At 48.0% G+C, this 17,488-nt stretch overlaps 1 protein-coding gene and 1 non-coding gene across 9 annotated transcripts in view; one reads left to right on the top strand and one right to left on the bottom strand.

Moving 5' to 3' along the window:
• The window catches only part of DIP2C (disco interacting protein 2 homolog C), a 308,890-nt gene that overhangs the window by 63,841 nt on the left and 227,561 nt on the right, over positions 1-17,488 (bottom strand). For all 8 annotated transcript variants that reach the window (XM_043480646.1, XM_043480643.1, XM_043480648.1 and 5 more), the window contains 8 exons: positions 17,330-17,440; positions 11,411-11,534; positions 11,040-11,149; positions 10,814-10,916; positions 9,127-9,191; positions 6,932-7,025; positions 6,733-6,852; positions 5,440-5,554 (listed from right to left, as the gene is read on the bottom strand). In XM_043480646.1, coding sequence (XP_043336581.1) covers positions 5,440-5,554; positions 6,733-6,852; positions 6,932-7,025; positions 9,127-9,191; positions 10,814-10,916; positions 11,040-11,149; positions 11,411-11,534; positions 17,330-17,440 — 842 coding nt within the window. The remainder of the gene's footprint in view (positions 1-5,439; positions 5,555-6,732; positions 6,853-6,931; positions 7,026-9,126; positions 9,192-10,813; positions 10,917-11,039; positions 11,150-11,410; positions 11,535-17,329; positions 17,441-17,488) is intronic.
• LOC122449012 lies at positions 3,076-3,182 on the top strand. Its single transcript, XR_006271833.1, has one exon. It is a non-coding gene; the product is annotated as a U6 spliceosomal RNA (small nuclear RNA).

Here is a 17,488-nt window from a genome sequence, read left to right as displayed (position 1 = left end):
AAAATGAGTGTTCTCACAAGTTTGCTTGAAAATGAACTTAAATATGAACATGTAAGAAACAAGGATGGTGAACGAAACAGGTTCTAAACAAGAGTTTAGCATGTGTTTTTTGTCTACATTCACCCCGAGACAGAGACCTTGTCACCCACTTCACTGTCACGCTGTCTGAGTATGACACCGTCACAGAGCAATGCCCTCCCTGCACAGCCAGCACTCACAGCTCAAACGCAGCACATGCAGGTCTTCCCTGGCATTAGAGCATCACCCCAGAGCCCCAGGATGCTGCCCCACACCCTACCTGTGTCCATGCCTTCTCCCTCTCCACTGTCTCAGCCCTTCTCAGGACCAGCCTCATGGGCGTGTGGGCAGTAGGGACATGGCCTTTCTGCTGCTGCTGCTTTCTCAGGGAATCAGATCATGATACTATAACTTTATGCAGTTAGCTGCACCTAGTCAGTCAAGTGAAACTAAAGCAAACAAACAAAAACCCACATGACTTCACTCAGGTAAAATGCAAACCTACCTCTTTCTGCTTAGGTGAGTGTACACATCCAGTATACAGACATGTGGGAAAGGGCTGAACTTTTCACAGCCTTTTGCTGCTGGTGAATTACAAAGGGTCATTGTAAGTGTACAGCAAGTGACTTTTATGCCTCACTTTACATATTTTCCATTTTTCTTTTATTCATCTATTAACAAAATATACACTAAACACCAACCATCAGCCAGAGACAGAGAATAAGCAATAATACACCAGTGAATCTGCCAGCCTGTGAGAAGGAAGCAAATGCTGAGAGGGCATCACAGTAAGTCATGTGAGCATGTGGTGGTCAGGGCAGGCCTCAGCCATGCTGCCCTAGGGGCACACCAGAGACCAGGAGGTCTGGCCACAGGGAGGGAGGATGGGACCAAGAAGGGGCGTGACCAGACAGACTGTGTGGCCTTGTGGCTCCTGGTCAGATGGGACAGCAGGGCAGAAGGGTGGGAACTCAGGGAGGCAGTGGAAGAAAGTGTTGGGTTTGGATGTCCCCCGGCAAACTGGACAGGATGCTGGAGCTGGTGGAGGTGTGGGGTGTGCTTACATGTGGCTCCAGTGGATGGTAACAGAGGACGGGAGTGGAGGCTTAAACTAAAAATCACGTCTACTCGGCCTCCACCTCTCCTTCCCACATGAAAGGAGAACTGAGTCCACAGTGGCCAAGACCTAAGAGATGAAGACCAGCCCCCAATTTTCACAAGCCCCTGGATCTAACCTGAACTCCTCATGGACAGGGAACTCATGTGAAGCCTGGGAGGGGGGAAACAGGAGGGACAGTGGCTACACACAGCCTGGAGCAGACACGGGGTGAGGGCACTGGGGCTGATGTGCCAGGTGCAGGGAGGAGGCACAGGTCTAACTGGTCCACAGTGACTTAATCAGTAAGTCAGTCTACCCTCTGCCCTTTCTATCACAGGAGGTGGTTGTGAAAATCAAGGTAAGACTGAAAAGCACTTTTTCAAATGTACACGTTTTGGACAAACTCAAGGTAAATAACACTATGGCGAGCACCTGGCTGGTCTTGAAATGCACCCTGAACTGCCCCCTAGAACCTCTCTCCTACCAGGTATGATGGGCATGAAGTTTGTGATTTCAAGTCACATCAAAACCAAAATAGGTGGTCAGGTAGCACATCTCCACAGTGGAGATTCTCTGTGAGCATCTCAGCACGTGGTAATTTGCTGGCTGTCTGAGGCCGGTCATCTCCAGTGCTCTGTTCACTTTACTGCACAAAGTAAACCATTTTCTGAGGCACTGCAGACAGATGTGTGCTGCCTACAGGTGCTGTATCTCCGGAACCACAGGGAACCTCAAAGACATGACATCACCTGGTCAAAGCCATGAAAAAAACTCAGAAAAATAACTCAGTGAAGCAGAGATCAGCAATTTATCAGAGTTCAAACTTCTGGTCATGAATACGCTCACTGAACTTGGGAGAAGAATGGAGGAACTGAGTGGAAGAATGGAGGAATTTCCCCAAAGGCACAGAAAATGTGAAAAGAACCAAACGGAACTAAAGAATAACAGAAATGAAAATGACACTAGAGGGACCCAACAGTTCAGCTTAGAGAGCGTGGAATCCATCAGCCATCTGGAGAACACGGTAGTAAAAATCATCCAACAGGAAAAGAAAAAAGAAACAAAAGACAGGAGGACAGTTTAAGGGGCCTCTGGGACAACATCAAGTGTGCTAATGTTCACAGTATAGGGTCACAGAAGGAGAAGAGACAGAAACCCTGTCTAAAGAAATAATGGCTGAGAACTTTCCTGACCTGGGAAAGAAGACAGACCTTGAAGTCCAGGAAACACTGTGGTGTCAGGATGAAATCAAAGAGATCTCCCTAATACACACTGAAATAAAATGGCAAAGGTTAAAGATAAGAGAGAATCTTAAAATCAGCAAGGGAAAGCAACTAGTTACATATAAGGGAACCCACATAAGACTATCAGTCGACTTTTCAGTGAAACTCTGCAACCCCGAGGGTTTGGCAAGACATACTCAGAAGGCTGAAAAGAAAAACATAGAACTAAGAAGACTCTACCCACAAGCTTCTCATTCAGACTTGAAGAAGGGAGAAGAATTTTACAGAAAAGCAAAGCTGTAGGAGTTCATCACCACTAAACCATTCTTACAAGAAACGTTCAAGGGACTTTTATAAGTGGAAAAGGACATAACTAGATATAAAAAATTATTAAAGAAAAATCTCACTGGTAAAGGCAAACAGGTAGTGGTAGTGGTAAAGGTAGTGGATCAACCACCTGTGAAGCTAGTAGGAAGGTTCAAAGACAAGAGTAGTAAAATCATCTATATCCACAATAAGCAGTTAAGCAACTCACCAAAATAAAAAATGTAAAACAGAAAAAAAAAATGTAAAATAAGACATCAAAAACAAAATGGGTGGGGGGTGGAAGTAAAAATGGAGTGCTTTTAGAATGTGCTCAAACTTACTGAAAACTTAAGTGACCATCAACTTAAAACAGATGCATAAAAAAAAAAAAAAAAAACAGATGCATATATACACAGGTTGAAATATATGGTGCTCACTTCAGCAGCACATATACTAAAACTGGAATGATACAGACAAGATTAGCATGGCCCCTGTGCAGGAATAACATGCAAATTCAGGAAGCATTCTGTATTTTTTAAATTTAAGGCTGATTCATGCTATTGTATAGCAGAAACCAACATTACATTGTAAAGCAATTATCCTCCAATTAAAAAAAAATATATATGACATTCATGGCAACCACAAACCAAAAGCCTGTAACAGACACACAAAAGAATAAGGAGACAGGAATAAAACATACCACACAGAAACCATTTTTTCTTTTCTTTCACTAATAACTCCTTGCCTTGCCTATCTCCTGCCTAGAAACCTTCCATGTGTACAACCACTAAGAGCTTAAAACTCAACATTCAAAAAACTAGTAAGATCATGGTATCTGGTCCCATCACTTCATGGCAAATAGATGGGGAAATATGGAAACAGTGAGAGACTTTCTATTTTTGGGCTCCAAAATCACTGTGGATGGTGACTGCAGCCATGAAATTAAAAGATGCCTGCTCCATGGAAGGAAAGCTATGATAAAACTAGATAGCATATTAAAAAGCACAGACATCTCTCTGCCAACAAAGGAAGGTCTGTATAGTTAAAGCAATGGTTTTCTCAGTAGTCACATACAGATGTGAGAGCTGGACCATAACGAAGGCTGGGTGCCAAAGAACTGATGCTTTTGAATTGCGGTGCTAAAGAAGACTCTTGAGAGTCCCTTGGACAGCAAGATTAAACCAGTCAATCCGAAAGGAAATCAACCCTGAATATTCACTGGAAGGACTGATGCCGAAGCTGAAGCTCCAATACCTTGGCTACCTTATGAGAAGAGCCGACTCACTGGAGAAGACCCTGATGCTGGGAAAGGTTGAAGGTAAAAGGAGAAGGGGGTGGCAGAGGATGAGATGGTTAGACAGCATCACCAACTCAAAGGACGTGAGTTCAAGCAAACCCTGGGAGATGGTAAAGGAGAGGGAAGCCTGGCATGCTACAGTCCACGAGGTCGCAAAGAGCTGGACATGACTGAACAACTGAACAACATGCTAAGCACAGCAGGGGTCCCCAACCTCCAGGACCTAATGCTTGATAATCTAAGGTGGAGCTGATGTAATAATAATAGAAATACAGTGCACAATAAACAGTAATGCACTTCAATCATCCCCAAACTACCACCTGTCCCTCTCCACCTCCTTCCCCATCCACGGAAAATTGTCTTCCAGGAAACTGGTCCTGGGTGTCAAAAAGGTCGGGATCACTACTCTACAGCATCACGACTCTGAAGTCTCTGGTGTTCAATAAATAGCAGTGTGTATCTGTTAATCCAAACTCCTGATTTATTCTCCCCCAACCCCTTCTTCTTTGGTGACCATAAGCTTATTTTCTCCATATGTGTTTCTGGGAACTACTGACAAATCCAGACAGGCCCTTCTAGCCCTTTTCACCCTGAGCAAAGTCAGCTCTTATGAGCCATAACCACAGCCTGTCTCTGATAGGCACCAATGGCTCTGAAATGGGCGGCGATGCTAGAGTGACCTAGGACCAAGGGCATTGCATTTCCTGACCTTAGCAAGAGCCGCAGCAGCCCAGCTCCACACAGCAGGAGACCCCAGGCCCCAGATTCCTCTGAAGTGCTGTTGAATAGTTCAAAAGCTCAGAAAACTAGTGTGTTTACTGTGCAGTGTATGCAGAACTGCCGAAAATGAAGACAACATAAAAACCATGTGTAAAAGGGAAAAGGGATGGCCACAAAATTTTCATTTCATCTGTTTACTCTGTTCTGTTGATGTTGATTAGACACAAAGTCATGTCAGACTCTTTGCAACCCCATGGACTGCAGCATGTCAGGCTCCCCGTACTCCACTATCTCCCGGAGTTTGCTCAAATTCATGTCCAATGAGTCAGTGATGTTATCTGACCATTCATCTTCTGCTGTCCCCTTCTCCTTTTGCCTTCCATCTCTCCCTGCATCAGGGTCTTTTCCAATGAGTCAGCTCTTCGCATCAGGTGACCAAAGTACTGGAGCTTCAAGTTAAACCTGAGCCTAATACAAGCAAATGAAAATATGCATAACCTGCCAGGACGAGGTTCATTGCTCAGCATACCTACAGACAGACTTCCACTGACCTGGGAATCACAGTGAATCTCCAGAGTGATAAGTAAGCTTCTAACTAATGAATTTAGACTATTTCAGAAAATCCATTCTAGCATATACGAGAATGAAACCTCATCTTGAAAGTTGGGTCCTATTTTTATTCTCACACTAAGATAAACTTCGAAGACTTCCAGGCCTCTGTTAGCTGCTGAATGAGACCCCTCCCCAGGCTGCCCACTGAGTTAACGGATTTGTACCTCCGGATGGCCACAGTGAGAGCCTCTGGTGAGCTGGCACAGGGGCAGATGACTTCCTGGCGTAGACCTTTACTTTGGAAGACGTTGAGAAATGCATCACAGGAAGAAATAGACCCTAGACAGATAGAGGGGATGACAGTGGACAATTAAAAATATCCCGTAATATAAAATGCCTTTGAGGTTATAATTTAGGCACATGTGGAATTAGGCAGCATGGACAAATACTTCATTTAACATAACCTACCATTTCTGTTACAATGAAAGCTAATACTATTCTCAAACACAGAACTCAAGAATTTTAAAAATGCAACTTCTATATTTAACCATACATTTTTGCTGACTGAAGAACTTAACTTTAATAACTTTTCTGAGACTTATTCTACCATTTTCCATATGCATGTTCCAAGAGAGAACTCTAAACCCAACTAAATGAAGAAAACATTCCTCTATATTAATATGAGTGATGAGATCAAGATATACAGTTATCAGGAACCTATCAGCTAAACTAGTTCCTAATACAAGTTTACCTTGCTTCTTTTAAGACCTATTACTCTGCAGAGTTATGGGTAAAACCATTTGTGTATTAAACAGTTCATAATTTATGGAGTTCTATTGTAAACAGAAGAATCACTTATAAAACTAATATACAAAATTACCTGTTTGCAGATCAGATGTTCTTTAAGTGTATGATGCTTTAATTTAGAAACACAGATGCTGCAAAGTTTACTAATGTGATCAGAAATATTCATTCACTCATTTTCATTCATTCACTTTGCTTCTAGCTTATATACTCTTCTCATAAAAAACAAGCTAGCAGAATTTCTGTTGCAACTGACTGAAATATTTCTCAAGGTATATTAATAGTATTCTGTGCAATTGCTCACTTATTTTATCCAGGTAGTTTCTGGTATAGAATTTGATAATGAAATTCCATTAAAAATGACAAAGTAAATTTCCTGATCAATAAACCTGCTATGGACCATAAAATAATTATAATTAGTATTTCTTGAGCACTTATTATATCCCAAGGAACTGTACATAGGGACTGTTGCATATCTGATGACTGCGTACCATCCTGCAGCTAAAAGAAAGAGAAGAGTTTAACAAGTCACATTTCCTCAGAATCAGGAAGGAGAAAAGCCAGGACTCCACCCCCAGGGCTGTGGATGGACCTTCAGGCCCTGGTGCCCTGAGGCCCTGGTAAGACTCTCCTTCACTAAGGTGAACACTAGAAAAGGGGAAACCAAAGCCCAGGGAATGAGGCTCCTCCTACCCGCCTGGTCCTTCACTTACAGGGGTTTGCGCCATCAGCCACTATCAGCATCCGGAGAGAGGAGAGGTTGATGTCTCTCTGATCCCTGTGCGCCACCAAGGCCCAGTGCATGTCCCGAGATTTGACACAGGCCACTTTTGCTAAAGGAGAAGCAGGTGCAGTGAGTGACCGCCTGTATCGTGAGATGTGTTGACACTCAGAGGCAGCCCCCCAACGCACCTTTGTACTGGCAGACCTTCTGAATCCAGGACAGCGGGTTCACCTTCATCAGTGCATAGGGGATGCTGATCACATGCATCATGTTCATGACGCTCTGGAAGCAGGATACAGGGGTGAGCGGGCAGTAGGGTGGTGTGGGAATCCCATGAAGGGGGTGAGCAGGGGGCGGTGAGGGAAGGTCCACATGGGCATGACCCTCCAAGAGGCTGTGGGCATGGAGGTGACTCCTCAGAGTGTGTCTTGGCGTCCCCAGCTTCTATTGATACAACTTAAGAGTCTAAGTTCAAATCCTTTTCTTAGAAAAACTTAAGTGGAACAATCACTTTTTATTGGGCTTTCAGTACTAAAGCTTAACTCTCGAGAGTACTTTATTCATTTTTATTCACAAAATTTCCTTTATTAAATGTTACACTGAACTCCAAGCAGCAGTGGAGAGTTCTCTCAACCCCCACACTCTTCTATCTGGCCTGGCTCATGTAGACCAGGACCTGGGGAGAAGGCGCACCACACCTGGGGGGAGTGCACCCGTCAAGCTCCTGGCTGCCTGAGCTGCTCGGGCCGGGGAAGGCACCTATTTCTTTAAATGGATAACAAACACGACCTCTTTAAGTAAATGGGTCGGTACTCACATTTGCAGCCAGGACTCACACGTGGCTCATACTCATACTCATCCTCTGTGGCTGCACCCCCTGAGCTGGCAAGAAGGAACCACGATGTGGGGAAGCACTAGACAAACCTATCCTGTCAGTTCTGCCCCCTTTGTGGGTAGAGGTGGTACGAGAAGGCACAGAAGCTCTGGAGCAGCTCTGCCAGAAGACGACCATGTGCCCCTCCCTGCACACGTGAGCCTGCTCACCACCAGCACCCACACCTCAGGCTTGTTGCCCACTCCATGCAGCTGTGAGGCATTTTTCACCATAAAGATGATGCTTTGGAAGAGTGGGAGCTGTCTAGTCAGGGACCAACCAGCCTTGCTCCAGAAGGTGGCAACCAGAAAGAGACTCCACAACTGCCAGTTCCTGGGGCAGCAACCTACAGCACAGCAACCAGCAGGTGACAATATTCACGAGATCTACCACAGAGCTCTTGAAAGCAAGACTGTCACAAAAGAACTCCAAAAGCAACAGTTGTCAAGCAAGTAGATGGGCCAGGTACTCATTACACATGAGGCCATATGGTTCTCATACAAGGTCATCATTCCCACTAGACAGATAGGAAAACCGAGGCTCAGAGTGACTCGGGCAACAAACGATTCTTGGGCACGGGAGCAGGCAGTGTGCTGTGTCACAAGCCACAGGAGAAGGACCAAGGTCCAACTTGGGTCCTCTGGGCTGTGCTCTTCCTGCAACACCAGCAGACAAGGGGAGTGTGCATGGGGGGCTGTGCTTGTATGTCTTACTGATGAGTGTCCAGGCGCTCATGGGAAGAAGTTGCTCAGCTGGAGCCCCAAACCTTTGTCTGCAGGATGCTTGCAAGCTCTTGTACTAATAACTTCTGGTTTATCAGGAAATAACAAATCCTATTTCTTAGAGTTATGTTCCAATCACTTGTGTAAAACTGCTAGAATTTTTTGCTTCAAAAAAGATATAAAGTTTCAGCAAAAGAAACTTAAAAAGAAAAATGGATGAGTGGAAATCATCACATGTACAACAGACACAGGAAGCCTCTAAGAAGTGATGCTGAACACATCCTGAAGAAGGCCATCACTTCTCACATGGCACTAACAAAAATGAGGCCTCTACAACTCATGCTTAAGTTCTGACCAAGGGGAAATCTGTAACTACTTTTCCCCTGTAGCATAATTCCTGAAACGTTCATTAGACGATTCAGAGAGAAAAACAAGAATGTTGCAGCCAAATCAGATGTGTGAGCAAAGTGACCCAAACACAAGACGTCAAGGTTTCTGCACAATCTGAGCTGCCGCCCACGGGAAGGGAGACCCTAAACTTTCCTGAGCCTGAGAAACGCCATGCTCACACTGCAGCCCCAGAGCGTGGCCCCTAACACATACCAGTAGCTAACAACCCTCTGGTTTGCTGAGCTTTCGGAAGTTACGTTAGCTGACAACCGAAGACCTCCAGAAATGGCAGCTTCTCTTTATCACGTGGGAGGAAGGGGTCAGGTCATGACTCTAACCCTGACACTCAGCACATGCAAAGGTAAAGAGGACAGCAAAGCCAGGCTGTCACACTCACCGTGAGGATTCCATGCCAGAGCCCAACGTCTTTCTTGAAATCCAACACATTCACAATCGTTTCAGCTGTACAAATACAGAGTCAAAGATTTTAACAAAAGACAGTCATGGACCAAAGGACAAAGGAAGTTCAGTGTCACATCAGTGGCAAGGAATGGGTCTTAGAAAAGTATTACTCCACTGTCTCTGTAGAAATGCTGCAGCCTCCAGTTAGAACCTCAGAGACAGTGGCCTGCCTGGAGCAGCAGCTCTTCAACCATCACTTAAAACACCCCACTCCTTCTCCTTTTATAATGTGTTTTCCCCCTCCCTTTTTCTTTCTTAAAATATTCTTTTCATGTCCCTCATAAGTTCTCTCAAGAGAGGGAAATGCTGTGTACTTGCAGGAGGAGGTAACTTCCAGCAAACGCACCACTAGAATGCTCGCCAAAGTCTCATATCAGGTGCCTTGCCCCCATTTCAAAAAGGGACATTCAAAATACACAGCCTGTATTCTATTTGATGCAAGATTTTTTAATGGAGAGAATTAGGGAGCAAATTTACATTATCTATCCTCCCCAATGGCCACAAGAGTGACGGCTCTGGACCTTTGGGAAATTAGGGTAAGGAATACAGGCCATGAGGTGGTGAAAAAAAATTGGAATTCAAACTGACAAATAAGGTGGTGATCATCAGAAGTGATGTGTCTTCATGTGCGAAACATCTGGACACTTGTCCAGGAACCGGACATCAGTGGAGCATCTCCTGAGAGAGTGCACTGCTCTTAAGAAGGGAGACTGCCAGAAGGATGGTGAGAGAGAGAATGAGAACAGCAAGAAGAGCAAAGTGCCTCCTCCATGACTCCTGACAGACTCCAGGAAGAGACTCCAGCATAGTGGCAGCCAGTGGCCAGGGGAGACCTGATGGCAGCCTTTCCAGTGGAGGGAGCTATGGGTATGTGATCTGTCCCTTCCTTCCAGGAACCGTCAGCACTGTCAGCATGGTTATTATCTGCAGTCACACTATGCCTGTGCTCCCAGGACCACCCCAAGCAATGCAAGGAAAGCACACCATGGAAACCAACACTCAAGTGTGAAGTGCAGCCCCAGAACCCCCGAGGCAGTGCAGGGAAGGGGTGCACTGTAGCACGGGGCATGTCTGTAAAGACCCCACAGAGGTTCTGGTGTGCATCCATGGGCGAACACACTCCAACCATGTCAACTATGTGTTATGGCCTGAACTGTTTTCTCCCCAATTCTTACCCTGGAGCCCTAACCCAGGTGTGACTATGTCTGGAGATGGGATTCTGAGGAGACAGTTAGGTTACAGGAGCCCATAGGGCAGGGCCAACAGAATGGTGTCCTAACAAGGAGAGGAAGAGGCTCTAGAGCTCCCTTGGCACACAGAGGAGGCCCTGTGAGGACACAGCCAGAGGCACCGTCGTGGGCCAGGAACCAGGGCCTGCAGCTCTGGGCGCTGGGCTCCACCCTCCAGACTGTGAGGTGGCAACAACTGCAGTTCAAGCCCCAGCCTACGGTGTCTGTTTTGGTTGCAGACTAGTAAGACGCCAACTAAACAGTCCAACAGATGGACTGTCACGGTAGCCAGGGAGAAACTTAATCTGACTCTCCTCATGACTGGTGGGCACAATATGCACCTCTCAGGGATGGATCTGGGGTCAGGTTCCCCCAGCAGGGGTCTACCCATACCTTCTGTGTAGCCACACGCCTGTGTGAGGGCCTGGCAGTGGGTCAGAAGCGCAATCCTCGTCACGGTCACCCCGAGCACACTTCCATCCTTGCACGTCTTATACTGCAATGAGAAGGGGCCAGGAGGGTAGAGCTCCAGGCCCACAGCCACCGCTGACCCTGAGCTGTGTAAGGGTTGCAGCACGTGTCGCTCAGTTCCCCACCTTGTCCAGACCCAGCAACTCACCTCAATATACGCAGTGTCATTATTTGCGTCCTTAATGTGCGGGAACCAATCTCGAGGAGGTTTAGAGAGATGTTTTGACTCTGTGACAAACCATAATAGTTTTGGCCAACCTTGGAAATAAAGAACAAGTTCCTTTCAGGCAAGCATCACTCACAAGACAGGTGTGACCCCACCTTCCTGCTAATGGCAAGATCCACAGCAGCACAGGCCAGACCAAGTCTCTGTGTTTCCACCAAGTCTAAGGGCATGGCCAAGGTGCTGTGAGCCTCCTGGAGCCGGAGCCCACCACATGCAGGCCGGGAGACCTCCTGTGTGGATAGCGGGTTAGCACAGGCCATGGGGCACATTCTCCCCACCCAGCACGGGCTCACCTTTGAACTGTGGGATCTCCCCCGTTGGGCTCTTTGGCAGCCCCTTATGGCAAGCATCACTTGTCAAGGCTACAGTCACCCCACAGCTTCCAAGCAAGAACCCGATCTGCTGGCTTCCTGCATCCTGGAGACGGCAGCAAGGAGATAAGGTCACGAGTAGAGGTGATGGCACTTTCCTGACAAAGCATGGTCTCACCCTGGGATGGCACGAACCCCTCAAGAGAGGCTCAGAGAGTCAGGGCTCGGCTGACGTCTGCATGGTGGGGGCCAAACCTCATGCCCTCTGCCCGCTACCTAACCTTGGACAGGGCACAAGCTTGGCCTCAGTCCTGTCATCTGCACCATCCCTGTGGCCTGCTGTGAGGGATGCACACAGGGAGCTCGGTGCGTGCTGGTGCACTCATGGGGTCTCGTTTCATTCCCCTCCGGTTGAACAACACCATGACCATGGGCCACAGAGAGGATCCAAGAACATGCCTCTGGTCAGGACACTGACCCCAAAAAGTCTATGATCACACCCATGCCCACCACGGAAACAAACATGCCATCATGGAGTGAGGGCACCACCGCACGGACTGAGCAGCAGCATTTGGGAGCAGACACTGTGGGACACACAGGCCTGGATGCCGCCATCCCAAGCACCCAGCTGCCCACAGGTCAGTTAATTCACTTTCCTTACTCCCAGCACTCCCTCCAGCTATGATTCAGAAAACAAAGCTGTGGCGCAGCCAGCGTTCTTGGAAGGGAAACATCAGGACTGTGGTTAGGCCATTAGCTCCTTCCTTCCCCCTCCAGTAAAATCAGCAGCATCAACATCTCAGAACCAGATCTTCCCAGTGCCTAGCTCCCACGTCTCACTGCAGACCGACAAGCTCTTCTCTACAAGGAATCCTGCATGACCAGCCTCCACATGGCCTTGGGCCCCAAGAAGGGGAGGCGGCCTGATGCTTGGCGCATGGGGACCTTCCCATCCCAGGAACCTTGTGAGACTTCCTTCAAGTAGAGCTTTTTCAAAGAGAATTATATAATCTGTCACTTCACTGTGAATGCAGGCATCACATCATCAAAAGCTGGACCAGGCCAGGGGCAGGGAGATGGCTCTGCAGCCAGGTTCAGGGACAGGAAGGCACTTCTCTGTGATCATGAACTTTCAGGGACCACCTACAAACAGGGCACTCAAAGCGGCTCAGGGAAGCCCCCAGGGCAACTGTCAGACCTGCCAGGGCTCACAATGGAGGCCTATTGTCCCCTAGGTCCTGTCTTTCTAACATCTCCTCCTAAAGACCCTAAAACACAGAGGAGGGGTTGAGAGTAACCAGGATCAGGATCCGTGGCTACCATGAAATTCAGCTTTGCACCTGCTCCTCAGCGTCTTCTTGGTCTGGAAACTCTACTCAGAGGTCCAGGTGTATGCCCACTTCGCAGAGCCAGCCCTGCCTGTTCACTGGGCTGAGATGAGACCCCCGCCGCCTGCTCTCAGAGGGCCCCCAGAGTCTCCTTCACACACCTGGACCCCTGAAGCTAAGCCCAGCTTGACCCCAGAGCCTCCATCTTCAGCACTCCATGGGTCAGTTCTCCTGGACTCCGGGTCAACGCCCTGAGCCCGATCCTTGGGAGCCCACCCATACCCCACGCCACCGTGTGGGAAAGGCTCCACAGAAGCTGCTCAGGAGGCACGAGAATCACTGTCCTGCGGCTGGAGTGCTCCCCTCCCCCATGCTGCCGGTGCGACTTTCCCTGGAAAGGCTCTTTCTGGCCTGTGCTGGCTGGGGCCCTTTCTCTGTAGAGCTGAGCTGTAGGGCCACAAAATCTCACAAACTCTCCTCTGCTGTAGAAGAAAAAGGTGGACCACCTCTGAGTGCAAACCTCTCCCCTCACTGACATCCTTTCTCCAACAGAGCTGATGAGTGTCGTCACTTGTTAGGCAGTCTCTCCACACCCACACTTAAGCAGCATTAAACGTGGCACGTGACCATCCCTTACCCAGTCCCATCTCAGTCTCCCAGTCAGACAGCATCAGCTATACTCATGAGAAGGATTCTCTCTAGTAAATGTGAGGTGAGTATATGGAAGACCTCTTTCATGAACTCTGTATTTGTGGCCCTGAAACTACTAGCTGGTGCTTTTCCAATTTTGATGTTTGTCTGCCCAAACTGCTAGCGTCTCAGCAAGTGGATTATGTGCTAGATTCTAAGGTACGGACAGACTGCACTGGTGCAGGACAGTGAGCCCCCTCTGAGTCCAGAGGCAGATGCTGATGCGCCAGGTGCTGCCGGGCTGGACTCCTGTGGTCTCAGGGCTCACTCGGTCTCTGGTCTACGGAACTGAATGCACAATTCTGCCTCTGGTAAGCCCTGCCGCTCCCCATGCTGGCAGATGTGAATTTGGCTTCAGAGCTCCCGCCAGCCCACAGGTCTACTCTACTGTCATATGGCCTTCACAGACCAGCTCAGCACCCTCAAGAGGGTGGAGAGGACAACCACCATCCACACCTGCCCACTGTGGCACAGACCCTGAAGGTTCCCCTGTGCCCCTGTCCACTTCGTGGCCAAGTTCCAGAGGGATATCCCTTTCTACTACTATGAACTTCTCGAGTGAAAAACCAGCCTTCACTCCTCATTCCAAGAATAAGGATAAAGATACACACATGGGACTAAGTTGTTCTATGAGGCTCAGCAACACTCAAAATTTGGAAAATTTGGTTCTCAAAGATTCAAAACTTCATCACCAGTGCCACTGTGCGCGTCTCACCTCATGCTGATGGCAACCAAGCCAGTGCACTCTTTCATTTAAAAGTAAGAAAAGTGGGGTTACTCTTTTGCCCCCTTCTGATGCCTATGTCAGAAGCTCTATCTCCTTTATACTTTAATAAAACTTTATTACACAAAAGCTCTGAGCAATCCAGCCTCGTCTCTGGCCCCAGATTGAATTCATCTCCTCTGGAGGCCAAGAATCCCGCGTCTCATCGTTCAGCAACAACCTTTCATCTTGGGGGCTCGTCCGGGATCCTTCAGGACAAGATGGGCCTGACAATCTATGTGAGCCTACTTCTGCTGACTCCAGAAATCCTGAGTCTGCCGTTTGACCCTCAAGACAATGCCTTCCTGTCCTGGGCTCACTCCTATGCTGCATTCCACAATCGGTCTAACTGCTGGGTCTGCGGAGCACTCCCCTCTTCATCAGTGGAAGGCTTCCCATGGTGGACATCTCCACTTCAAGGAAAGGACTTTCTCCAAGTCTGCAAATACCTTCAACAATCGCATGTGATGCCTCTTCTTAAACTGATGACATCTAACAACCTTAAGATGGACTGATGTAACTATGGACATAATGTGACTTTTCATTTTAAGTTGGTTTAATGACTATTTTGCCTTACATCTGTAACCGTATAATGGGGTTTTCTAACTGTCTAAAAGCTTTTAATTTACAAATAGTTGTCCCAGCTCCTGTGAGTGCCACAGCCTCCTCCAACTATTACTTGGAGCCCCTAGATCAGACATCCTCACTATGAGGATTAGGAGAATATGTTGCCTCACCAATTTAGGGACAACGCCCCTTGTCAGCTCAGAAGCAGTTATGGAATGAGAACGACGCCCCTTTTCCCTAGGCAACATAATTCTCCTAAAAGAAAAGGGGGGAATGAGAGAGTCATTTCCTAGGCAGGTTGATAAGAAGTCTAGGGGTCCCCAAGGAGAGAGAGGTCTGGAATATTCAAGGAGGAAGAAGACAAACTTTTTTACTTTTTTTCCTCTACATTCCTTAGGATTAATGTATCCTGCCTGAGGACAGTCTTTGGATTAAACCCTCTGGCTAATTCTGTTATCTTAAAACATAAACTATGGGAGTAGGTCTGGTCTTTACAAGGCTGTATCCTGCCTGAGGACAATCTTTGGATTAAACCTTCTGGCCAACTCTGAAAAAAAATAAATAAATAAAAGTAAGAAAAGTTTCCTGAGGACAAACATTATGTTCTGAAGGCACAGACTGAGCCCAATGCACAGCTTCTGGCTTCATGACAGCCTGTGAGTCATCTCCTGGCTCTGTCCTTTCAGGTGTGTTCTGAAGGAGAGAGGGCCAGGAAGGAACCCCAGCTTTTTCTTCTGAGAGAGGGTTCCCATTCCTCAGATTAACAGTGACCATATGAGGGTCTGAATGGGCCCGGGAGATAAGTGAGACAGAGCCATGTGGCAGGCCGCAGTCGGGAACACCTACGACGGCTACAGGCAAGTCTCAGGAACCCCAACAGGTGCAGATGAGACACCGAGCCTTCGCTCAGCAACTCCTGGTCAGGATGTGGCAGAGGTAGCTGCCTCTTTGTTCAAGTGATTTTCCTCTGCAAACCAGCCCTGGTCTGGAAGACAGCAGGCTCTAGACATAAAGTAGACAAATCTACTTTCTACGTGTGATGAGTGAACAACAACTGCCACTCACAAGGATAAACATTCAGGGGTCCACTCATGTGCTCATGGAGAATCTGTGTCTCCACCTGTAAGCCTACAAATCCCTCCTGATTATCACTGGAGAATCCAAAAGACCCCAGTCCCCTGCATTAGGTGTCAATTAAAAAGGAGCATCACACACCTGAGCGCCTTCCCAGGTCAGCAACACCACCAGAGAACCACAGGGGAGACCATGGTTACTGCTCAGGGAATCCTCAAGCCCTTCTGCATTCCCTGTCAATTGTGAAGGTCACAGGGCTCAGGGAGATGAGGAAGCACTTTATTGGATGTGTTATCATACCCCAGGAATGCTAGAGGCAAACCCTTGCAAATAGGGTTCTCCTCAGGCCACTAGAAGGGGCTCTGATGTCAGGGGCTGCAGGGCTCACCCCGCTTCCAGAGCCACTTGCAGCCCTGCCCAGGAGGGTCCGGCCCTCCTTGCAAGTGCACCCAGGAGGCCAAGTAGAAAACTTGCATGTTTTGTACCCAGGAAATGGAAACAGCAACCATTCCCCAATCATGTTCTAAGTAATCCCACGTTCTCTCCTTCTGACCCCAGGAGCAGAGTTTCAAAGGCACCCACACACCATGAGCAGACCTTGAGGCATTTCCCCATTTTTATATCATAATAGCCACAAAGACAGCTGGAAGATTCTCTGGAAACTCTGAGCCTGAGCACGTGAAAGCCCTGCATTTTGGAGCTGGGAGAGTCACCTCACACAGTCTGTTCACGATGTGCTAAACGATGCCAGGTGAATCCAGGGTGGAGCCCCAGGGCACAAGCTGTAACACAAGCAGTGGCAGAACCACCCCACAGCCGTGGGCTCCATCTCCTTCCACAGTATCAGAGAGTGGGGACCATCAGCACCAACCCCAGCAGAGCCTCTTCTCCTCACCCTCCCTTCCAAAGTTATTGCAGGTCTGCGGGGCGAGAAGCAGTCACTTACGTGGACAAAGACACACACTGCTGTGTAGGATTCTGACACTGGACTACACTACAACTGTGACAGGAAGATAAGTTATTTATCCTTCTTTTGGAATAAGATTCAAGAAATTATAGCTGAACCTGGGACTTGACAACATCCTAACACCCGAACAAATGTGACAACTGCCACCCCTGAAAAATAAGTAAAAAATCTACCATTTACTCAGATTTCTAGCACAGTGACACTGAAAAACAAGACACTGGAATGCCTGGCTTTCTGGCAGATCACCCTGCTCAACACACAGAAGGCACCACCAGCAGCAGCAGCTGACTCCGGCCACTGAGCTGACCAGAGTCAGGGCTGGGACGGCCGCTGAGAACTGCACAGAGTCTCAGAGACAAGGTAGGCAGCCCTGGGCTCTCCAATACACATGCTGCTGAGAGGAAAGCTCTACAGACACTGTTTGCACATTCTGACCCCACAACAGAACCTTTCAGTATGACCAAGCTGACATTCCTGGTCGAGAGGCCTCAATAGAAAGATGGGTTCTTTACCTTTCTGGTGAGGGGCACCTCAATGGGCACAGGCACAACTTCGGCCAGCAGGCAGCCGTAGAAAGCCACCATGGAGGCAGCAGGGTCGTTGTTGGGGAACACCAGTGCCACCTGGACCCAGAGAGAGAGAGAGAAGGATTAACACTGACACCATTCCAC

Source organism: Cervus canadensis, chromosome 10 (genome assembly GCF_019320065.1).
Source record: "Cervus canadensis isolate Bull #8, Minnesota chromosome 10, ASM1932006v1, whole genome shotgun sequence".
In the NCBI taxonomy this organism is placed as follows: domain Eukaryota; kingdom Metazoa; phylum Chordata; class Mammalia; order Artiodactyla; family Cervidae; genus Cervus; species Cervus canadensis.
The sequence above is the reverse complement of the archived record's forward strand: the minus strand, read 5'-3'. Positions and strand labels throughout refer to the sequence as shown.